The sequence below is a fragment of the Octopus sinensis genome, linkage group LG2 (genome assembly GCF_006345805.1).
Source record: "Octopus sinensis linkage group LG2, ASM634580v1, whole genome shotgun sequence".
NCBI classification, from domain to species: Eukaryota; Metazoa; Mollusca; class Cephalopoda; order Octopoda; family Octopodidae; genus Octopus; species Octopus sinensis.
Window position 1 is genome coordinate 11,930,675 of NC_042998.1, and position 26,654 is coordinate 11,957,328.

The following is a 26,654-nucleotide window of genomic DNA, read 5'->3' on the forward strand; positions in this document are numbered from 1 at the left end:
CACATACACGCCCATATATACATATTCTTTTATTCTTTTATTATTTTACTTCTTTCAGTCATTTGCCTGCGGCCATGTTGGAGCACCTCCTATAGTCGAACTAATCGAACCTAGAACTTATTCTTTATAAGCATAGTACCTATTCTATCGGTGTCTTTTGCCAAACCGCTACGTTACAGGGATGTGAACACACCAATATCAAGTGTCAAGCGATGGGGGTGAGGGTAAACTCAGACACACAAGCATACATATATATATATATATATATATATACGACGGGCTTCTTTCAGTTTCCGTGTACCAAATCCGTTCACAAGACATTGGTCGGCCCGAGGCTATAGTAGAAGATACTTCTCCAGGGAGCCACTGAAGCAGTAAACATGAGGTTGGAAGCAAGTGTCTTACCACACAGCCATATCTGCGCCTATACATATATACATATAAATATACATACATATACATATATGTATATATACATATATATACATATACGTATACATACATACATATGCAAATATATATACATATATCTAACTGGTCGACAGTTAGATTCCAAGATCAAAGATAAGGCTGATAAGGCTGGATCTAGGGATCCGTATTAGGGCTTCCTTATAGCAGATATATATGTTATATAAGAGAAAAAAAACCCAAGGCAGAACGAGTATTTGAAGTCATTTAGAATTATTTAATTAGGGTAATGTGAATTTGAATGCTTACAGCCGTTTCTGGGTTAACCCAAGTGGTAGGTTAGTATGTCCACACATTGGGCATTCCATCAAGCTATGAATATTTTAGACAGGGGCAATTTACACTTTACGAGGAATGAAATTCACAGTTTATATGGAAGAATAAATGATTAAATAAATTACTAAAGAGTAAAGACAGGTAGAAGAATATAGGCAGGGGAATAATGTGAACAACTCATGTTTGTCCGGCGGATATGGATTTTGGTCGGTACTTCCATGGAGAAAGAGGTCCTTAGTTTAACTCACAGGTAAATCCAGGCAGTATTTTGACAGTATTTTAAATGATTTTTTCATTTTGCAAATGTGTAAATGAGAAAGTAAGATAAATAAGTTTTGTGAGTGAGCATACATAAGAGAGAAAGATAGATAGATGGAGAGAGTGTGAGGAGAAGGAGAGAGAAGAGAAAGAGAGAGGGAGGAGAAAGGAATAAAATAAGTTATGGGTAAAAGAGTAAAACAATATAAGAGAATAAAAATACACAATAAAATAAAAGTAAATGTAATAAATAGAGTTATAAATGAGTTCTGTGAGTGGCTGTATATGTTTGAGAGAGGAGAAATGGAGTAAAAATAAGATAGTGGTAAATGAGAGTAAAAATAAGAATAAAGATAAACATAAAAGTAATGAGAGAGATTCGTCAGTATTGCTTCGGGATTAGAGGTCAGACTTTAGAGTTTCAGTAAGGGGTGGGGTTACAAACGACAATGTTATATTTAGAATTATATTTCAAGCTCGATAGCAATTTAAATGAGATGAGATACAGGATTAATACTTGAATTTTAAAAATTAAAAATTGAAACTTCAACTTAAAATTACAAACTAAGAAATAAAAAAGCTGAAACCTACAAAAACTAAAATCTATTGAAATAAAACTAGCTAGCTCTAAGATATTTATGTTGACAGAGAGGAAGAAAACAAATCCTCGGTACTTTCTGAAATGCTTATGATGATATATATATATATATATATATATATATATATATGCGTTGATATATATGTATATATCTGTGTGTTTATATATATATATATGTACATATATAAAATTGATTTGAGATATATTTGAGGTTCACATATAGATTTATATATATTTATATATATATATATGTTCAGCCCTAGACCCAGCATGTATGAATATCTCCGAAAGTACATTCAATATATCAAGCATATTTACAATATACACATATATAAAATATATTAAGTAATCAATACCTTAAAAATATACACATAAAAATATATAATTATATAGATACATACATTAAAATATATTGAGAATTGAATACACCTATATGTCGACTTACGGATTGCAAAACGAAGTCGTACAAAGAATCTTGAAAAGTGTATGGGTATTGCTAATCCTATTGATAATCCTACGGTCGTTTCTAGGATTTCGGTTGTTCTGTCATATAATCTGTAAGCCCACCTGTTTACGTATTTAATTTTTCAATATATGTTTAATGCATATATCCATATGTTTATATATTTTTATACGCATATTTTTGATGTATTGATTATTCCATATATTTTTATATATCTACTAGCAGTATCGCCCGGCGTTGCTCGGGTTTGTAAGGGAAATAACTATATAAGCATTTTTAGAGAGTTACTTCCCTTATAAATTCGGGCTTTCTTAGCCATTTTTGTTTTGGTGTCTTCAAGCCATGAAGTCGTTGTTCTAAAAGAACGCTGGTTTCCTTCACAACGCATTACGACGTTGATTTCTTTACACTCCCTTCCCCACAGCTTCACGGGGGAGGGAAGGGGGAGAAGCAAACAGGTGCAGGTGTGACCATGGACGCCAACTCCGCCGCCATCGACACACGATGCATTTTATGCATTAAAATGGAATAAAAAATGATGTTAAATTATTTTTAAAATCGTAGACTCATCGTAGACGCGCGCTAATACTCAGACGGGCTCGATATGAATCACGACTATAAGATATCCGAATTTGGTTAAACTGCACCGCAAAATGTGGGAGGAGTTAGGAATCTAAATCGAAGGGGACAGACACTCACACAACTAGAGTTTTATATATATAGATATATTGTTAATATGTTTGATATATTGAATATACTTTCAAGGAAATTCATACATGCTGGGTCTACTGATTAATAAATATATATGTATATGTGAACCTGATTTCTCCAACTTAGAATCTTACTTGTACATTATTCTAACGCCTCAGGTTGAAAATCCTAAGCACTTCAAAGTGAAGTCTATGTATTGCATGAAATAATTTTCTTTATAATCATATATGTATATATACTTATACATACACACTCATATGTAAGTATGTATATATATATATATATATATATATATGTGTATTACAAATCTGTGATATTTACCAATAGATAAGCAACTCCTATTTCAGGATAACATCTTGGTATGGTATACGCAGAGAAAATTAATTAAAAAATAATTAAAATAACATAAAATAAAATCAGTAAAATAAATACATCTTACCTGTTATTAATCTGTGGTGAAAGAAGATAGTACAAGTAATAGCAACACGTATTTCTGCGCTGGCAGGGTATGTATTAAGACTATAACTAATACATAAATCCACCAGTGCGTGCTCCAGGCTATGCATATTATTATTATACAGACACACACACGCATTTTATTAATTTTCTTTTGAGATTACAGTAAACTATTGTTTACGGCAACTAACAATATTATGAACACCGGAGGCAAAAAAACTTTGTGATTTTCAAAGATTGTGTAGATGAATCTAATGTTCAACTTAGTAGTGTAAGACTGCACAACCTTTTGCATTTTCCTAGCCAAAATCAACAGAGCAATTGTACAATTTGCCAAGATCCGAGCATAGTTCTGAGCGACTCAGTAGCTTATTGCCTAATGATATTTAGCTTCATCTTCTTTCCCAGCGCTACACAATACGTATCAGGAAGGGACTAAGATTGATTTATTTCACTATATTCCCACCCTTCATTGTTGTAGTTTGTCATTTGCTGAAATCAATAATATTTTCATAGATGCACGATATTTTTTTAATCCCCTATGACTTCCTTTAAATTTTTTTATAGAATAATAGATCAGTTGAAATTTGTATTCTTGTTGGTGAAGAAATAAATATATATAATTTGATTTAATTTTTTTTTATTGAATTCCATTTCTACAACGAGACTGAATTAGAAACTTTGATTTATAAAATCATTTCGGCTTTAGAGATCTGAAATATAAACAAAATATAGTGAAATGTAATGAGAATATTTAAAAAAAAGCAACTGAAATTGCCATTCTTGTTTTTCTTATAGGTCTGTTGTTTATTGCCATTTCATGGTAAACGCTGCTATCATATATTGAGATTACTAATATTTATATTTGCAAATAATATTACTAAGACGATAACTTGAAGTCTTAAGTTATCAGATGATGACTTAAACTTCAACTAAGAAAATGGAATTTTTGACAAGGAAATTAAAAGGAACGTTTCAGATCTATATTCAGAAAACTCTCTCTTCGCTGTCAACATATATAAGAAGTCAATTAATTATGTTTTGACAGATGCAATTAGGGAAAAATAGTGCAAAATAAGAAAACTGATAACTTTCGATTACAATAGATATCTTTCAAAAAGAACTACACGGTATATTCTTTTATTCTTTTACTAGATTCAATCATTTGACTGCGGCCATGCTGGAACACCGCCTTGAAGGGATTTAGTCGAACAAGTCGACCCCAGGACTATTTCTATCGCTCTCTTTTGCCGAACAACTAAGGTACAGGGACATAAAGACATCAACACCGGTTGTCAAGCGGTGATGAGGAGGGTGTAAACACAGACACAAACACAAACACACACACATACATACACACGCACACACACACACACACATGCACACACACATACACACACACACTCACACAGACACACACACACACGCACACACACATGTATATTGACGTCCTGCTTCTTTCAGTTTCCGTCGACCAAATCCAGTCACAAGGCTTTGGTCGGCCCGAAACTATAGTAGAAGGCGCTAGCGCAAGATGCCAGGCAATGGGACTGAACCCGGAACTATGTTGTTAGGAAGCAGGCTTCTTACTACACAGCCACGCCTGGAAAAGTGATAGTTTTTGAGTACAATGGATAGCTTTCAAGAAGAACTACTCGGCTTATGGATAAGATATAATCACATTTCAAAATAAAATTGTAAAGGTCATTCATTGGAGCGCCTACGGTACATACTTTGCTACAGCTTGTTAAGCGTCAAGTGTTTCTAATTTTCATATAAGTTATTTAGAGCGCCATAGGAAGTTGGTTGATTTAGTTTATATCTCTTTAAATGACATTCATTTCACAATGCAATTGTATTACTTCAATCTAGATCATTCGATTTAGCTATACACAAAAAACAAACGAATCTTTATAAATATTATTAGTAAGATAAACATTCCATGAGAAACTGAAAGATCTTGAACGTGAGTACAGTGTAGCAGTACGAAGTAAGAACATTTCAATATATTCGTTAGATAATTAGCAACATTCGAGCGTCTCATGGTAGTTTGCCTTCTTATAAATAGCAATTGCATATCCTTCAAATCACAATCTACCGTTAAATATATATATAATATATATATATATATATATATATATATATATATATATATATATATATATATATATACATATATACATACATACATACATACAAACATACACAAATAGATACATTCATACATACATGCATAGATATAGCAGTTGCTGTGTGGTAGGTGGTTTGCTTACCAACTACATGGTTCCGGGTTCATTTCCAGTGCGTGGCACCTTGGGCATGTGACATTTACTATAGCCTCGAACCAATCGAACCCGTGTGAGTGGATTCTTGATAGACGGAAACTGAAAGAAGCCCGCCGTATATATATATATATATATATATATGTATATATATATATGTGCGTGTGTGTGTGTGTGTGTGTGTTTATGTGTCTGTATTTGTACCTCAATCCTCCCTTGACAACCGATATTGGTGTGTTTACGTCTCTGTAACTTAGCGATCCCGCAAAAGTGGCCGTTAGAATAAGTACTAGGCTCACAAAGAGTAAGTCCTGGGGTAGATTTGTTCGACTAAAGGCGGTGCTCCAGCATAGCCGCAGGCAAATGATTGAAATCAATAAAAGAATATATATATATATATATATATATTAACAGTTTGAAATCAGGCACAGATAAACAATTTGAAATCAGGTATTTCCACCTCAACTGCTCACAAAGAAGCAGTTGTATCGCTTCTCGACTTTATGAATGTGTTTTTCTCGTTCCAACTTGTCCTGGTACCAACAAGATATGAGAACAGTTTAGTAACTATACTAACACAATATACAATATTACAGTGGGAAATCCTTCTTTCAGTCCATGACATGGTTCCCTTTAAGCTGCGATTCCACGGGCCGAAAGCTAATCCTAGTGATCTCTCTTCAGCACACCCATTCAATACCATGGATCTCTTTGGTGCCGACTGGAACGCAATCTATCACATGTTGAGTGGTCTTTCACACGTGCCCTACCTCCTCCAGGATCAAAATATCTTGGCAGATCTTTGTTGACATTTACAAACATATGTCCTAAACACACCCCACTAAGACCTGTGAAGAAAAATAAGTGCATTATTCCCTAAAACAGAAAAAAAGATTATCAGAAAAATAAAAAGGACAAACAAAAAACGTAACAGTCATACATAAATTCAGCTGCTGTCACCCTTCTCGAATAAATATATATATATATATATTTCTTTACTACCCACAAGGGGCTAAACATAGAGGGGACAAACAAGGACAGACAAACGGATTAAGCCGATTACATCGACCCCAGTGCGAAACTGGTACTTTATTTATCGACCCCGAAAGGATGAAAGGCAAATTTGACCTCGGCGGAATTTGAACTCAGAACGTAACGGCAGAGGAAATACCGCAAAGCATTTCGACCGGCGTGCTAACGCTTCTGCCAGCTCGCCGCCTGTTGCCAGCTCGACATATATATATGACTTATAACAATGCATGAAGACCATCAGCAATAACCAAAGAACAGCTGAGGAGAAATGGGCCATTGAGAATCAAACAACACAACCCCAAAGTGTTCATCTTTTTTGCAGAAAAACATAAGGTCACTGTCCCTAGTGTTGGCCCTCTAATTGATGAAAACGGAAATCTCCAAGAGAATGCCAAAACCATGAGTGAGATGCTGCAGAAACAGTACTACTCTGTTTTTAGCAATCCTGATATGGCTGATCTGGATTGTATCAGTAATGTTAATCCTCAACACACAATATCGGACATAACGTTGGCGCCCCCGATGCCTTACCAGCGATAAACGAAATTAAAAACAATTCAGCAATAGGGCCTGATAGGTTACCTGCTTGTGTCCTGAAGGTGTGTCGACACCAACTTACACCTCCTCTTGCTAATCTGTGGAGGAACTCAGTAGATGCTGCTTATATTCCTGACAACATTTTGTCCCAGTCTGTTGTCCCAGTCTTCAAAATGAGAAACAAGTCCTTGCAGTGAACTACCGGCCGATCTCACCTCTCATATCATCAAGGCATTTGAGAAGGAGGTAAGATCACAGATAACTCACCTTCTTGAAAGCAACAGACTGTCGAACCCCAACTAACATGGGTTCCGTAATGGAAGGAACTGTCTAACGCAGCTCTTGCATCACCCTAATGACATTTTGAGAGCTTTCGGAGAAGGCTCGAATACTAATGTCATCTACCTTGATTTCAGCAAGGTCTTTGACAGAGTGGGTCATAAGATCCTCTCGAAAAATCTATCCACCATTGATGTCTCTGGAAAGTTACTACAATGGATCAAGTGTTCCCTGACAGCCAGAACCCAACACGCTGCAGTCAAAGGAATAAAATCAAGCCCAGCCAAAGTCAGTAGTGGTGTTTGACAAGGCACTGTGTTGGGCCCCCTCCTTTTATAATCTGCATCAATGACATTACTGACATCATCAAGCACAGTAACTAAGAATCTTTGCAGATGATTCCATGTTCCAGAAGGTCATCAATGAAGTGGGTGACTAGGCATGCCTTCAGTCAGATCTACTGGCAGTCATCCAATGGGCGGAAAAGAATGATATGCTGCTGAACGAGGACAAATTTGAGTTAAATCACTTCAGAAAAGAGGATAACCTGAAATTCCCATACTCCCTTCCTTCAGGTGAAACACTCATAACATCCAACAACTTCAGAGACTTGGGAGTAATTGTGGATAACAACATAAGCTGGGCTGCTCTTATAAACAGCAAAGTTGACATGAAAACAGACAGGAAGTTGTCACAGATCTTAATTAAGAACAAGGATCACATTACACTAATGAAGTACAGACAACTGACTCAACACTACAATAAACTACCACACATGTACAGCTTTCCTAAGATTCACAAGGATGGTATTCCATTAAGATCTATAGTGAATGTGTTCCTGGATTCTCAGATCTTTCCAGTCGAGAGTTATACACACTATTATCCTTCTATTCTCTACTTTAACCCGACCCCACCTTGAATACTGTTGTTCACGGTGATCTCCCCATACGAAACAAAATATGAAAACTGAAGCACCTCAATTACAAAAGAGATAGATGGCATGACAGGCCTTGGCTGTTGGGGTCGACTAGAAAAGCTCAAGTTTTATTATTTCCAACGCTGCCGTAGCGCTACATCATCTGCATAATGTGAAAAATATTCCATCAGCATTGAACCCCGTGCTATACGCCCACAACATAAATCATACTCGCATCACGTAAAGATACAGCGCAATTATTTCACCTCAATTGGCCCCGCTCCATTTAACATTACACCAAAAACACATTAAAGCAGAAACAGACCCCATAAAGTTCAAGAAGTCTTTGGACAAATTCCTTCAAAAAATCACGAATAAACCTCCTATACCCGGATGTCTCCGTAAACAACATCTCTCACCTCGAGTGGTCCATGTTGTTCTATTCCGGATTTGAATGACTTTCCCAGGTGGTGCTATTAAGTTAGGCATGACCTGGGCGAATACTGACCGAAGCCTATCAAAGTATCAAAGTAAAGTAAAGTAAAGTAAAGTATATATATATATAACACTATACTTGTTCCACGTCCTCTCGTTGCTGTGTTTTCTCTTTGTGTTTCCATGTTTGGATTAACTATGTATATATATATATGTATATATATAAAGAGAAAACACAGCAACGAGAGGACGTGGAACAAGTATAGTGTTATTGGACGCTCAGGAAAGGAAAGAAAGAAGGACGATTTGACGTATTATCTAATCGGTACGGAGCCGACATTAGACTTCAATGGAGACATAAATAAACTCCATCAAAAACTAGCTCGTCTAACTTTCATGTATAGATGTAGAGACTCAAAGCTAATACCACCTGGCTTGAATATCAGTGGATTCATATAAAGATAGAAGAGTAGCGGAAAAGGCGGGACGTGCCCTCGTCCGTGAGAGGATCCATAACGAAATCAAAGAGAGAATATCTACATTTATTAGAAAAATAATCTGAGATGATGATAGAAAGGGATAGCCATAAAGATATCAAAAACTGAGGGAGATGAAATAAGGTGCAAAGTGAGACGGGTACTAGAAAAAGCAAAACTTCCCAAACGAAGCATCACTATGGAAGAAACGTTCGCCAGCAGACAAAGGAAATGCTACAGTGGTGATGAACAAGTCTGACTATTCGGGAAAGAGAATCCAACAAGATCTAGAAAAGTCGGACATGGAAGAATTTGAAATGGTGAAGACACGCCAGATTAGGAAGTTTATGAAACTCAAATGTCAGAGAACGATGACTGAAGTCCATCACCCACCTGTGAAAGCAGCAATTAATGTAAGTAGCCGACATCTAGAAAGCTCTGAAGAAGCAGTACTGAACAAACTTTCAACTTTGCGACAACTATCAACCCCCTACTGATACCAAAGATAAAGATACCAAAAGCTCAAGGAGATGAACTAAGGTGGAAAGTGAGACAGGTACTCGGAAAAGCAAAACTTCCCAAACCAAACATCAAAGTTCGCCAGCGGATAATGGAAACGCTACAGTGGTGATGAACAAGTCTGACTTCTCGGAAAAATTGACAAGTCTTATAAGTGATAGTAGCTACAGCAAGGTAAAGAAAGACCCAACTCTGAAAACAGACAGGAAGTTGTCACAGATCTTGATTAAGAACAAGGATCACTTTACACTAATGAAGTACAGACAACTGACTCAACACTACAATAAACTACCACACATGTACGAGGTTCAGCATATCATCCATTGAGCCGCTTTCTTGTGAATATAATCAGTCCATTAGCAAGAAAGTCAACATCGTACGTAAAGAATTCCATCCGCTTCACAGAATTGATCATGGATACCCCCATTGAATCCAACCAGATGGTGAGTCTAGATGTGATAAATCAGTTCACCAAAGTCCCAACTGGTGAAGCACTATCGATGATTCAAGAAAAACTAGTGACAGACATCCATCTAAAGGAATGTACAAGTATACTAATAAGAAACTTGATGGAAATGTTGCCCTTCGCTGTAGAAAAACTACCTACTTCCGTATGGACACTGAGATATATCGACAAGAAGAGGGTTTAGATATGGGTTCGCCATTATCACCGATAATAGCCAATATATACATGGAATACTTTGAGAATTTGGCTTTAGGATCAACACCACTAAAACCAACCCTAAGGCTGCGATATGTTGATGACACCTTTATACTCTGGCCCCACCAGGAAGATTTCCAAGTGCTGTTAGATCATGTGAACTCAATAAAGTCATCCATACAGTTCACAGTGGAAAAGGAAAAAGACAATCAGCTGGCATTGCTTGACGGAGCGGGACGTTTAAACTAAAAAGCGCACACGAGCTAATGTAGTGAATATTTTAAAAATAGATTTTAAATGCTGTTTTCAATTGAAGATCACAAATCATGTTTATCATGCAAAGCGTGAAACCAATTGGTATTGAAACATATATAACTTATCTTTGTATTCCAGTCAGAGGTAAGCCTGATTCTGAAATGTTCATTGCATGGCTCGTGCGTATATATATATATTACAGACAGCTGGCAGGATGGATACTGAGGTCCTTCAAGACAAGAGACACAGTAACTATGTTGACCTTCGTTTTCAACTGCCTGGACTACTTCTTTCAGTTGTGCAGTGGATGAGCTAGAAAACTACAGTTTTACTCCCTGAAACGAAGGTGTGAGAGATATGCAATAATATACATATGGAAAATCCTAGAATGGCTAGTACCTAACTTTAGCATTCAGGGTTATACAAATGCCAGAACTGGCCGAATTGTGTCGAAATTCAGGACCAGGTACTGCAATAGTCTATGGTTCAAAGGCCTACAGCTCTCCAATTCCCTGCCACAAACATTAAGGAATTTGCATAACGTGGAAGTAGATGCCTTCAGAAAGGAATTAGACATCCTCCTCTCCACAATACCGGATGAACGAACTGCCCGACATGAGTAGAATCAAACTCTTTACATAACAAATGTACCAATAGCTGGGGCAAAGGCACATAGAGGAGTGGTGACAGGAAACACTCAGACTAAGGAGGTCAGAAAGACCATAGAGGTCCTTCAGCATGACCACAGCCGCATGACTGAAATGAGTACATTATATATATATATATATATATATATATATATATATATATATATATATATGTGTGTGTGGTGTGTGTGTGTGTGTATGTATGTGTATACATGCATATATACATACAAAATTAAGAGGAATGACCACTAAAGTGGACACATTATATGCTAAACATAGATGTCAAATCGTCATTACCATGAAGAATGTCATCTCAAGAAAAAATCTCAGCAAAAGCCCAAAATGTAAAAATAAGCAAGAGAAATGAAAATATACGAAATAAAAAGCGATTAGCTACGTACCATGGCTTCACTTGTTAATATCTACGTATTCTATGAAACTAGAATACCACATGAGCGTATTTCTTATGGGTGATTTCAACTTCCCCAATGTTAAATGGCTCGAAGGCGTCATGCTCTCAGGAATGACTCATTGTAAACAAGCACAGGTGAAGTCTCTGCTCAACCTCACCAATGCCCTATTCAAGGAGCAGGTTGAGCTCAGACCAACTAGGACGAATAATATTTTGGATCTCTACATCACAAACAATGATGTGAAAGTGACGCTACCATTAGTTTCGGATACACATCGTAATAGAGCTGTCTATGAATGGACCAAAAGTATCCAGAGGCCTATATTCTAAAGGAAGCACCCAAATCTCTCCAATGTGAACTTCCACAAAGCAGACTGGAAACCAATACAAAAAGAGATCCTCAGACGGGACTAACCGCAATGTCTCTTCGCACCAGACATTTTCATGAAATTAGAATATTTCATGTTTGTTATGCAAACTATATGCCAGAAATATGTCCCAGAGCACAAAGCCAACACAAAAAGGAATAAGAATCCAAGGGAGAGGAAAATCCTCAGGAGACGACGGACGAAGGTTGCAAATAATTTCAAGCAACATTCTAAATTAGATAAAGGTTCCGCCTAAAAACAACACTGATAGAGATTGCAAAAAGCCTACAACAATCCTATGTGAGGGAGAAAGCAGGTAAAGAGACCTGGGTTATAAAAAACATTAAGTCAAACCCAAAAGGCTTCTTTCATTATTCCAAAGAAACACCCTCAGTATGCTGCAAAATAGGACTCCTCTTCCAGAAGGATGGCTTACTCACAGATAGTCCAACCAGGATCAGTGAGGTACTGATCTTTACGTTGGAACACAGACAAGTGAATTTACTAGTGGATTTCTTTCTCGCCTATAACCAGCGAGGCAGTTACGATGGAATACATCAACATGAACGAAGAAGATATACTACTAGCCATAGATGATATACACGCAAACTCAGCTGCTGGTCCTGATGGTTTCCCAGCAATCCTCCTCAAATCCTGTAAGTGTGCACTGGTGAAAACACTACAGATCCTCTTCCAGAACTTTCTTGCAAATGGCAGGCTTCCAATCAAACTGAATACGGGAATAATATGTCCACTCCATAAACGAGGAAGCAGAGCAGATGCCAAAAACTATATGCCTATCTCTCTGACTTCACTCATCAGCAAAGTCATGGAACGGATAGTCAGAGGGAAACTAATCGCATTCCTTGAAAAAACGACTTGCTGAGTGATACCCGGTATGGCTTTCGACCACATAGGATCTTCCTGACCCAGCTCTTACAACACTATGACTGAGTGTTGAGGCAGTTACTCAGCAAATCAGATGTAGAGGTAATATACCTTGACTTTGCAAAAGCTTTTGATAAAGTGGATCATGAGTGATCTCGGCATAGCTGGAAAACTTGGAGAGTGGTAAGATGACTTTCTGAAATATTCAGGTCAGGCAGTAGTGGCCAATAGAGCCACCTCAATAAAAGCAGAAATAGTGAGCGGTGTTTCACAGTGTACTTTCTTGGGACCACTGTTTTTCATATGGGCCCTCTCAAATATGCCCTCAGCTTCCTGGATAGCCACCCTTGCTAGCTACTCAGACGATACGTAAGTCTCGCAGAAAATACAGAAGCCCAACGATGTTGTACACCTGTATCAGAAGTTTGACTCGGTTTACAGGTGGGATAAGCATAATAATATGCAGTTTAATACGGAAAATTTCCAAGCCCTGCGCTTCCAGCATCCAAAACGGAATATATAACTTACAGAGTACACTGGTCCACAGGAGATTGCAATCTCAGAGCCTAAATCAGTGAGGGGCCTGGTTATTGACATGAGTAATGATACCTCTTTCCAAGTGCACGTTACCAGGATGGCGACAAAGTGCAGACGACTGGCTGGCTGGATCCTGAGAACGTTCAGAACTAGAGAAAAGGAAACCGTGATGGTCCTCTGGAGGACATTCGTCCTCATACGCCTGGATTACTGCTCCCAGCTATTGTCACCCAACAGTGTAAAATTTACAGCAGACCTTGAAGCAACCCAGCGAAGCTTCACAAAGAAAATATTCTCTTTACAACTGCTTAGCTACTAGGAAAGGCTGGAACAACTAAGACTCTACTCCTTGGAGCGATGGCGGGAGAGGCAAGCAGCAATATACATCTGGAAGATCCTGGAAGAAATTGTGCGAAATGTTGGTATTGAAAGCTACACCAATACCTGAAGGGGTCGATATTGAACATTACCAAAGATCTCAACAATACCATCGCGCTTCAGAATCAGGTTACTGCAACAGTCTGAGTTTTAAGGGCCCACAGCTTCTTAATATTCTCCCAAAGACCCTGAGGGGACTACAAAAAGTGGATGTAGGTGTTTTCAATTCAAAATTGGACTTCTTACCGTTGAGAGTCCCAGATGAATCTACCTCGTGCCAAGAGGTGCAAATGAGTGTAGTGATATCAAACTCCCTTATTCACCAAATGTCACATATTAGAGGATGCTCTCAGTAATAACAGTGTAGCAAATCGGCAGTGCCCCAGCATGACCACAACTCTGAGCTGAAACTAGAGAAAAATATATATTTGGGCAAAGAGAGCTATATTATCCGGGCGGGTACAGTGGGAGCTCTCAGTTATGTTCCAGATTATGGCTACCCGCATCGATCTGTATTTAAAGTCTATGACTACTAGGCATTGTCATTCACGTTGTAAATTTTCCGATGGGTAATTCTGTGCTCTCTTCAAACGACGGTAATATCACATGGAGGATATATTTGCAATAATTATAACGTGAGTGATTATGGAGATAGGTGCATTCTTAAAACTTATTTCCTTTTATTTTACAATGTCATATGAATATGATCTGTTGAATTTGCAACCGGGCATAATTTTCTGTGCAGCGGTAACATGTGTAGGTCGGCGAAACCATAAAAATATGCTGCATGACATGGTAAAATAAAAAGAAATAAATAGTCTCCTTAATCTCTATCGCTATAATTGTTGCATATATCATTTTATTATCCGTTTCAGTCATTTGATTGCGGCCATGCTGAAACATTACCTTAAGGCGTTTTAGTAGAACAAATTCAATCCATGACTTATTCTTTGTAAGCCTAGTACTTATTCAATCGGTCTTTTTTGCCTAGCTGTTAAGTTACGGGGACATAAACACACCAGAATCGGTTGTCAAGCGATGGTGGGAGGGACAAACAGACACAAACATACAAATATATATATAAGACAGGCTTCTTTCAGTTTCCCTCTACCAAATCTACCCACAAGGCTTTGGTCAGCCCGAGGCTATAGTAGTAGACACTTGCCCGGGGTGCCACGCAGTGGGCCTGAACCCGGAGTCAAATTAGAGTGAGTGAAATTAGGCCTGTCAAATTAGAGTGAGTGAAAGTGTGCGATAAAGAGAAAACAATGTTTGTTGCATGCTGCGTGGTTGATTTAAATTTGATTCTGCTTTTGCAACGCGAGTTTCATGCCAGTGTATCGCCAGGCGAGAAAGCAGTTGCGTAAAACTCGAGTCGCGAGAAAGAAATTCAGTTTGTTTCTTTCTCTCTGTGCATGTGTGTGTGAAGATGAGATGATCATTATGGAAGGGATGGCTCAATAGAAACTGAACCAGAGCTAAACAAAATCAACCGCAACTAAAGCGTTCACAGACCATCGACAGAACTTCTTCGTGGTGGCTTGATCAGTTACCAATAGCAATAAAATATCCCTTAAATAACATTAATTTCTTTAAAATAAAGACATTAGATAAGGTAGTGAAAATAGAAACGGATGGAAAACCTTTGACGATAGCTATGCCCGTTGAGGGCCGACATGAAGGCAAGTAAGCAAATTAAATGGAAATAATAAATGCAATAGAGAAATATATCTGCAGTTTACAAAGGAGATTACGACAGAGTTTGTTACAGTCATTTAAATGATATCTTTCTGCAGAAATAGTGTCAATTAGTTTTAAATAGGAAAGTCGCAATGAAGTTTCAATTTCCTATTTGAAGTTATTTCGTTACTTTTACTCTGTGACACACGAAAACTACATTTCTCACATCTTCCCATATATGTAATATCGGTTTTTATACTGAGAGAGAATGATAACCAACATATTTTAAGTTAGATGGGGTATCTGAATTTTGATTGATTGTAAGTGTATTAGTCCCGTCTGTAATGTGAAATAACTAGAAATAGAAACATAGTTATAAAGTTGTAAACCTTTGCAGGTATTAAACTCGTGAAAACTTTAGTTGACTGCTATTTCATATACATTTGGAAAGGTGTCCCATTCAAGTTGTGCCGATTATCAGAAATCACATTTTAGAAGTAATCTACCTGTACAAAGAAAGAAGAGTGTTTTATTGAATTTCTCAGAAAAGTTGCATGAAATTATTGGAGTCATACAGCACATTATGTTTCACACGTTATTTATATATCACATACCAAGTAAAGTGATAATGCGATAAAAAATACTCAAGATCTTGGAATACATTATTGAATAAATTTGAACCTTTTTTAAAAGAAAGTGAAAATATTAAAAGTCAAAACAAGACGAAAATATGTGCGCGCAGATATTTACTAGCGTATGTTGTTAAATTATATCGCGTGGAACAAAGTTTTAGATTCCCTAGTCATAGAGCATGTAAGGGGCTATGAAGAAAGAGAAATTAAGATGAAAGGAAAGCATTTGTTTTAGACCTGAAAAGAGTTCAGATCATAAGAAGGGGTAAAACAATGAGATAGAAGAGAGTTCCAAAATCTGGAGGTTCGCGGGGAAAAAAGCTGCGTCCGTAAAACGACTTTCTTATTCGTGGAAGCAAAAAGGATTTGAATTGCTGTTACTATTTTGTTATATATATCTTTCTTCTGTTTTGTCATAGTTTACCTGTCAAAAATATGTAGGTTTCAGCCCTTCTAGAAATCTTAACTCTGATATAATAGCATTCAGATAAAACTCACAAGGTTGTCCTGCTACCATTGCAACACTTTGGATGGAAGCACTCCGTCGGTTACGACGACGAGGGTTCCGGTTGATCCGATCAACGGAACAGCCTGCTCGTGAAATTAACGTGTAAGTGGCTGAGCACTCCACAGACACGTGTACCCTTAACGTAGTTCTCGGGGATATTCAGCGTGACACAGAGAGTGACAAGGCCGGCCCTTTGAAATACAGGTACAACAGAAACAGGAAGTAAGAGTGAGAGAAAGTTGTGGTGAAAGAGTACAGCAGGGATCACCACCATCCCCTGCCGGAGCCTCGTGGAGCTTTATGTGTTTTCGCTCAATAAACACTCACAACGCCCGGCCTGGGAATCGATACCGCGATCCTACGACCGCGAGTCCGCTGCCCTAACCACTGGGCCATTGCGCCTCCACTTTTGCAACACTTAAGGACATAATAGACCACCGAAACAAAACAACCAGTCTGATTTACGTAGAATTGCTCCCTGGACGGTTTCCATCTCGATATTTGTCAAATCGCTTCACAGTCTTGCATCACATTTGAAAACCAATCGTGCCACATAACTGTGTACCAGTAAGCGTGTGAAATTGTTTCCTCTATACTGTTGAATCAAAATATGTACGTTTTAAGAAGATGGTGATGTATTATTTAAAACAATGCAGTTTCTTTCGTTTATTTGTGACAATTTGGTTGTATAGCAGACAGACGCTGTCAGTAGTTGCATGTCTATTGGAAACAGTTAATATTGTTAACTTTTATCGAACAAATTTATCCAGAAATAAATAGCTCAAGCTGACCTACTAAGAAAAAAAAACAGGACATGAATGTAATTGAATAATAATTGCTTAACGTGCCTTCAAAATAGAGATAATAATTTGACCAAAACTAATTATGTAGAAAGAAAAAACAGGAGCGCTAAATTAAGTGCTTTTTATTCAGTATTTAAGTATTTAATTCTCATCAAATTTGTTCCTAGTTCAAATTCTGTAGAGTCAACGTCGGGTATTATTTTCGCATCAGGCTTCATAAGTAATAGAAAAATAATACTTTCCTTACAAGTGAACTGAGTACTGCAATGCAATGTTTTTTTAAAAAAGAAAAGTGCTGTGTTTGAGTAAAACTCGGGATGAGATTCTGAGGAAAGTAGATAAATGTTCACATCGGTAACATTTTATTAAGAAAAAGCAGAGAAACACGATAGACTTCCTGGCCTAGTCGTCGACTATTACTAGACACCCACCGGCTCACTAGATATATTACTATAGTTACTCACTCTTACTTAGAGTCATTGTAGGAGTTCTCATAATATTTTCATTTATTATTTAATTATTAATATTCATTATAGTCAAAGCAATAATCTCTTTTGCCAGGCAAACTTCTGTCACATAGGAATCGGATTTAAACAATGAAGAACAAAGGTAAAGCGTAGAGAGGATAGAATTGCAATGGACAGCACGAAATGCATAAGAATGAGTTGTCCTGTACTTTCAATCCAGTCATGCTTTGATTCAGGTTATTTAGCCATCAAGTTAACATCATATAGAATGGTAGCGCATAATTTAAGATGATTATTGCGTATTTAAGTAGCATTTCGGTAATCTGTGTACTTGTCTTTTTAACTATATGTGTAATCAACTCAAGAGTTTTCTACCACTGAACCATGACAGACTTGTGTACCCCGTAGTTTGAAGAAGTATTGGAAATTGACTGGGTATTCAGAAAACATGGGTGTTTTAATGCATTGCACATTGCACATCTGACCATCCAGAGCACAACTGTGTTTAAGTAATAGGTGAACTCGAAATTTGTAGACATATGAGGTAAGTAATTTTGATCCAGATGAGCTCTAACTTACAAGATCTACTATAAAGATATTCCAGTTAGAATCATCACTAAGTCTTAGTGGTATACTTATAAGAAGTCAATTTATCTTACATAAAACTGTAGGGTAAGATTTAAGGGAAATGTTTTATACTTTTTAGCAGGTCGAGCGACCACGGAGAAGCTCCCTAATCCGTTCAAACTAATGTTTTGTTGTTTAACTCCAATTCACCTAGCACTAATTGAGCAAACTTAGGTTCAAATCTAAAGTCCGTTTTCCAATTCTTATTTCTTTCCAAATTCACACTTTTCCTCCCCTCCCCCTCTCTCTCAAAGACATTCCAGTCATGACTATCTCTTTTCCATACATCAGAGTCTGCATGCGTATTTCCGTATTTATTTATCAAAGAAGGTTAATGCTCGGTTTATACCAAACCCAGAGGATAAGTCGATTACATCGGCCCCAGAACTCAGCTGATGCTTATTTTATCAGCTCTGAAAGGATAAAAAGCAGAATGGACCTCGGCGGAATTTGAACTCAGAATGTAAAGACGTACTAAATTGCTGCTCTGCCCAGCGCAGTAACGATCCTGCCAGCTCAGTGCCTGGCTCTGATTTTACATATATTCTATTCCAGCAAACTCACACGCATGCGTACACACCCGCACTCATGACTAAATTTCTAAAATGTAATGCTTTTGAAAGATCTTTAACGTCTAACCAGAGTGACATGTATTAATAAAGGTTGAACTTTGTAGCAGTTTATATGTAAAAGTTGTGAAAGATTATAAGATCGAACAATTGTGTGATTTAAGATATTTCATCGTCGATTGTCCCATTCCTCATTCAAACACAGTATAGCTAGGATTGTGTTACATATTATGGATCTTAAAGCAAATACCAAAACAAAATTGGGTGCGATTTTGAGGGAGGCCATGCGACCACATGAAGTCTTCTTCTGGATTGGGAGGCGGGGTAGGTGGTAGAAAACGTGGAATATCCTGTTGTTAATGATTCGTCTAATTATCTACATAATTTGATTGTGATGAAAATTCGATTTGTAATTTTAGTGGGATGCTGTGGTTATTATTGATTAGTTATAAGTGAGCTCCAAATAATTAGAATTTTGAGTGAAGTAGTTCCAACTATGACCATCCTATCTTTTTACTCTCATTATGTATCAAGTCACGAATACATCTAATGAATCTATTTAAAAAAAAGGGCAAGTGTCTTCTGCTATAGCCCCGGGCCGACCAATGCCTTGTGAGTGGATTTGGTAGACGGAAACTGAAAGAAGCCTGTCGTATATAGGTATATATAAATGTATGTGTGTGTCTATTTGTGTGTCTGTGTTTGTGCCCCTAGCATTGCTTGACAACCGATGCTGGTGTGTTTAGGTCCCCGTCACGTAGCGGTTCGGCAAAAGACACCGATAGAATAAGTACTGGGCTTACAAAAAGAATAAGTTCCGGGGTCGATTTGCTCGACTAAAGGCGGTGCTCCAGCATGGCCGCAGTCAAATGACTGAAACAAGTAAAAGAGTAAAAGAGTAAAGAGACAATATTATTTGAGCGAGATTTGGTTGCTCTTTCTAGCAAGATGAACGACCTAGTTGGATGGCTCTGCAAAGTTGCATTTCAATCAATCCCAAGTGAGCTAGAAATAAGCATACCGACAACGAAAGGCATTTCAGTTGTGACAACTCTGTCTTTAGTGATATATCTCGAACATCATTATGATAGTGTCTATTTCAGTATGGTACAGTTGACAGAAATCATAATACTATTTCGGGCAGAGCAAGCTTGTGCTAAGAGGTTTCATTCTAGGTTCAAATCACGCTGATAGTGTAGTTGTTTAGCCCCAGATCAGCCATACCTAACTGAGAAAATATATGTTCAAAGTCAGTCATACTATGCCCATTTCGTGTTTGTGTATGTCAGGACCTAAATCGTGTTATCCCTTCTATTATTATACAGGGTGATTTAAATGTTATTTGGCTCCGAGTGAGCACGTTCAAACCTTGTCATCTTGAAACGCGATGTATTTTCTGAGAAGTTAACGGTTCCGATTCAACATAATGTTACGTGCCCTATGTTGTGGTTTACTTTCAGATATAATGAGTCCAGAATCACTGTATTTGAGTACATCTGTATTGACTGCTACGTTTGACTAAGAGATATTTGGTTGGTTGGTATTTCTTGTAGGCAGAGGCTTCTCTTATGCCATTCTAGTAGGTCATTGGTTTGGATGGGATGTTTGGTTAGCGAATGGATTCTAAGAGTATTCTTTTTATACTACGGTTTAAGTAAGAAACCAAGTGAGAAATATAAATTTTAAAAAGCAAAAGATAAACCTACCACAGAACATGTTTAATGACCGTTGTTTTCACTTTCTTTTACTACTGCATCTATTACATGGTATTAAGTGGAGGCGCAATGGCCCAGTGGTTAGGGCAGCGGACTCGCGGTCATAGGATCGCGGTTTCGATTCCCAGACCGGGCGTTGTGAGTGTTTATTGAGCGAGAACACCAAAAGCTCCACGAGGCTCCGGCAGGGGATGGTGGTGATCCCTGCTGTACTCTTTCACCACAACTTTCTCTCACTCTTACGTCCTGTTTCTGTTGTACCTGTATTTCAAGCGGCCGGCCTTGTCACTCTCTGTGTCACGCTGAATATCCCCGAGAACTACGTTAAGGGTACACGTGTCTGTGGAGTGCTCAGCCACTTACACGTTAATTTCACGAGCAGGCTGTTCCGTTGATTGGATCAACCGGAACCCTCGTCGTCGTAACCGACGGAGTGCTTCCATTAAGTTGGAAAAGTTTTCCTCGCCCAACTTATCGAGTTTTATTACATATCAATTAATTTTATATAACATTAAGTATTGAAATATTAGTGCAAATGATTGTCTACTCTTATAGAAAGATGCGCATTACTATTTTTAAGACACTGTTTTTAAGCCCCCATATCAAGATGCTTATTATATTGTCCCGGGTATGACTTTAAACTTATCCGGTAAGGTAGGGCTTAATTTAGAAGTTCCAGGATTTTGAGGAGTGTGGAACCTTTTAGCCATTATTGTTCCCAGGCATACTCTGACCCGGAGGAGTAGCATCTGTAGAGGTCCGGTTATGGGTTAAATAGCATGTAAACATCCGAGCCAATGTACGTTGAAATCATGGGACGTGGTTGTGAAATATTTTATTAATAAATCTTATTGAATCAATGACGAATATCATAGATGCACAGTGGATGAACACAACAAACTGTCAACGGTCAGGAACACTGAAGTTAGTTAGCGAACTACTACTATCATCTAGCTGTGGCGTGAGCAGATGATATATTTCTGCTTGTAAAAGATCAATGTGAAAAAATTTAAAAAAATGAAAGTTCAGGCAAATCGCTCGATCGAGTATATGTATTACTTATATAGTTTTAGGATAATTTGCATTCAAGGAACATAGAAAGTCATCACAAAATATAATTTAATTTTAAGAAATTGTCCACTTCTATACCGGAAAAAATGTCTACGTTAACCAAAGGAATCTTTATCAGCTCTCTCAACAACTAAGAAATAGTAAAAAGAAAATCGCTTATAATGCACTCTACACTTATTTTTAAAGAAAGATCGCACTAGGCATTAGACAGACGAACTGATAAGATGGTTAATGCTTGAAAGATGTACATCTGCTCAATGAGATTGAATGCTGGTGGCCCATCACAGGCAACATTAACCTTTTCGGGTGAGAATTTATTATTTATTATTCACAGCTTATACCGATGAAATATTTTACCTTCACCACAAGAATGCGTGGGGAGGGTACTTTTACAATCTGTCACTTAGAAACTGTAATCAAATCTACTTTAAGTGAAAACCTTGCGTTTCTTTTAAAGTGTAAACATTGGATAATGAAGTCTTTGGCACTCAATGTGAATAAGGTAAAAGCACTTCTGTACATTCTATTTCTCGAAAATAGGGTAAGTATCTGAAACTAGACTATTTCCCTTATGGCTGTAGTCTTCTATAAAATTCCCTACACACATTCATCTAGATTACTTTAAAACAAACACAACGTGATTCAATATAATTTGTTTATTTACAATAACATTTCAAAAAATAAGATATCACATTTACAAAATGAGAAAAAAATGGAATTGTATTTATATATATATTTTTCTTAAAATTCAGAATATTATGTATGAAAAATAAAATAAAACACCCTGCAAATATATTGTTTATCCCGCGTCTTTAATATAAAATGACTGCTGCAGGATGAATATTTAGACTTATGCTCCCATCAACTAAATGTTTTAACTGGAAGCAACAATCATTTTCAAATGTGTGAGACAAATAATTACAATATAATTTGAATATAATAAGCAGGTGTGTTCAATAATTAATTATATTGTTTGTACGATCAGCTGATAAAAAATCACAGTTCGCCAATTGTAAATGCTACTTCGTGATATTGGTGTACTAACAGTTCTGGTAGAGATTTTTAATGAAATTTCATGAATAAAAAGCTACGTTCCCCATTATTTAGGCAGTAGGTTGAAAGAAGTCAGCATGGTATTTAGAGGTAATTATGACCATTAATAAAATTGTGGGCGTGGCACATATGTATTGATGGAGATTTTAAGAAGTTTTAAGTGTTAAGGATCATACCATCATGGACAAAATTGATTACAAATATCATTCATTGTAAAGTACATAAATTAATAATTAAAAAAATAATTCTTTAATTAAAAAACAAACAAATGAAGCCTAATGAAAGCGAACGATTTGGTTTTAAAAGAAATACAGAAGAAATTCGGCTCATCAAATACTGTTTTAAAAGTTATAGCACTGAAAGTCAAGTAAATCTGATTACAGGATTAGGCGACAAAACAGAAGCCAGTTTAATGATAGCGACAAGCTGAATAAAGAGAAATAAATTAAATTTATGAAAGATTAAAAAAAATAAGTACAATAACATTTTGAATCATTTCAATGAAAAAATAAACAATTAAATCAATTCAGATAAAATACCTGATTTTAAGTGTGAAAGCAATCGGAATTGAAATAAATAAATAATGTAACAACCAAATTACTGATAAGTTCAAGTCGAACCTCGCCGTGTTATCGTGTAAGGCAAAGAGTCTGGCTGTTCTCTTCGGCTGACTTCAAGGTTCATTGGTTCTGAAGAATAACTATCGTCCAGTGAAATGTTTGAAATATCTTTTTTAACAAGCTGGAGATCATCCGTTAAAGATTCTCTGTTCTCCTTCTCAATAGATTCGTTATGGTCTGGAGTGTTCTCTGGAAGTTCTTTAAGAATAAAACTATTGGCAGCATCCTTATTATAACCCTTCTGCAAGGCACTGAAGCGAGGTTTACGACTCTTGCCGAAATCAAGTAATTTTGAACTGGAAATCGGCGGTGGTGTTGGCGGTCGTTTGTATGTTTTCCGAAATAGATCTTCTGGGCACGTGCGCGATCGAGGCCTTGATAGTGTTGGTAAAAAACTGTTCAATGATTTGGGTCGATCCGGACCGAGTGAACCGAGACTACCGGTAATCACAGGGTTACAATTTACTGTCGGACTTTGTAAAGTAGAAAAATCCTCAACTTTAATCTGTGGTATATCACAAAACAGTGGAAGCGGTTCTGTACGACTCGGGGTTGGAGGAGCTGTGTTTGCACGTGGCCTCAAGTCATCTGCATTTAAGAATTCAATCTCAGAGAAGGAATTTGTAGTGGACAGATTATCGAAATTTATAGGCTTCGGTTTGTTATCCCGAACCAACAGGAACTTGTCTTCTGTCTTTTCTGTCGACATGACTGAAGGAAAACTTTTATAATAAACAATATATCTGATGTCGCTGTTTCATCAAATAAATTATAATGTCAATAAATAGCATTTCAAATTCTCCAACTTTTTTTCTTTGTGAAGCAAGGAAAGATATAAAAAGATTCCAACAGGAAAACATAAAAAGGAAACCACACAAACTGTTAATGATGGCTCTGTCAAGATGATTGATAGCAAAAAATACTAGGGGTGTAATTTACAAATTACTTGGAAGTTTGAATAGTTACTCTGAATATATTTACAAATTCTAGGAAAGAATTAGCCATCTCACTTCAATCTGATCATCTGAAAATTTTAGTTACAAATGTTTAACATTTGTGTCAATAGTAGTAGCTGCATTGTGAATAAATATTGATAATAAAAATAGAAAAACAAAACATTTTTCATTAATATTTCATGTTCATATCTTTTTGTACTTGGCTTTTAGATATAGTTTAAAATTAGCCTTCTCGTATATGTGAAGTACATTTCTCGTAGATGTGAAGTACAGAATCAAACATATCACATGACTCCTTTTACATTTTAAGTACACATGTCTCTTTACACAAAAATCATTAAGGCTAGATTTCAGATATGGGTCAACATCAAAAAAGATAGTAAGAAACGATAACAGATTTCTTACATTAACTCAAGGCCCCGCATTTATTTATGGGTGGGATAATTCAATGAGATCGTGTGAGGTTCATGCGTTTCTCAGGGGTAATTTTGTCGCACTGGAAGTTAATTGACATAAACCGGAAATTGAAAGTGGCTTGTCGAGCCATCGAAACCAATGCATATAATTCGGCACCTTCTTATTAAATGGAAAACACACTGAAAGAAGAGTTATTCAAGTATATACATACATATGTATGTAGGCATGTATGTATGTTTATATATTGTATATATAATGCATCAACTTATGAAATCTAACGTGTAAATTTTCCAGAAATATTACTTGAGGCATTTAATAACAAATTCTTTACGTCTACAATTTCTGGATGCTTCAATTTTATTATTTATATAAATAAAGTAATAAACGAATATAACTTTTAAAATAAATGTATATATTATCAAAATGCATCAAAAGATGCAGGCAAGAAATTGCTGAATGTCATAACACAATCAGCTGATCAAACCGGAGATGTTTTTGGAAAATGTGTTGTAAAATTTAAGAAAAAACCGTTAACACGATAATGCACCAAGTAATTTTGGGCCATCCAGGAGATTTGAGAAATTTCATATAAAACATGAAGCAACACAATCTGAATATCCGCACAGAGAGATTATGTTTATTAAATAGCTGCATATATAAAGGAATATATGTCTATATATCTATATTAGATAGACATGTATGTATATGTAAATAATACACTATGATGCTGTTTTAATATAGTGTATCATATTATATAATATATATCATAATATCGTTTAATATTAAATTGTGAATAGCATTTATTCCGAAATTAATAGTAAAGATATAAACTAAATTTTAAAAGAACATTTTAAGGAAAGGATTTGAAATGTTTATACATGAAATAGATAACACCCTTAGACATTTTGAAACATCGAAACCGAAAGCCGGAGTGTTAAAATAACAACAATAAGAATAGCAATAAAAATATATTAACGATAAGAAAACTGTTGACGAACAATAAAATTAGTTAGGATAATGTTTTGTTGAATGACATTATATATATATGTATATACATGCATGTATATTTATATATATATATGTGTGTGTATTGTTAGTGTATTTTTCATGTATTTTGTTGTTACTGTAGTTATTTTTGTTATTGCAGTATTTTTCTTTCTGTGTTTTTTTTTTTTTGCATACAAAAAGAGATATAAATAAAGTAAACCTTGTGACGCTGGTTTGAAGCTATCGGAGTCTGGAGTTGAAAATATCGGTATTGATCTAGGGTGTCCAGCGAAAGCCAAATGAATTAAAATCCTTCTTTAGGTAGTGGTAGTACGAGTGTTGCATCTTCTCTTGAAGCTGGCGGTGGTTTAGCTCTCTCACTAAGATCATAGTTTTGTAGAAAATAATGTAATTGAATGGAATACAATAGAATGGAATAGAATAGGATAGGATAGGATAGAAGACACTAGAGTGACAGAAAACAAAAGATAATATTAGTTGAGAAGTTGAATAGAAGAGCGAGGAAATGACAAGGGGAAGAGAAAGAAAATGGGTTTGTGTATTAATGTGAAAGAGTGAGAGATAAGTGTGTTTCCGTACGTGTGAAAGAGAGCGTAAGAAACCTAGAGACGTACATGTGTTTATATGCATATATATATGGTTCTTTGTATGTGTTGTATGTGTGTAAACAGAGGAA

At 36.5% G+C, this 26,654-nt stretch overlaps 1 protein-coding gene across 1 annotated transcript in view; it reads left to right on the forward strand.

The window, feature by feature from the left end:
- Positions 1–22,157: 22,157 nt before the first annotated feature.
- LOC118767296 overlaps positions 22,158–26,654 on the forward strand; it is a 69,219-nt gene continuing 64,722 nt past the window's right edge. Inside the window, exon 1 of the mRNA XM_036511648.1 lies at positions 22,158–22,465. Coding sequence (XP_036367541.1) covers positions 22,268–22,465 — 198 coding nt within the window. The 5' untranslated portion in view covers positions 22,158–22,267. The remainder of the gene's footprint in view (positions 22,466–26,654) is intronic.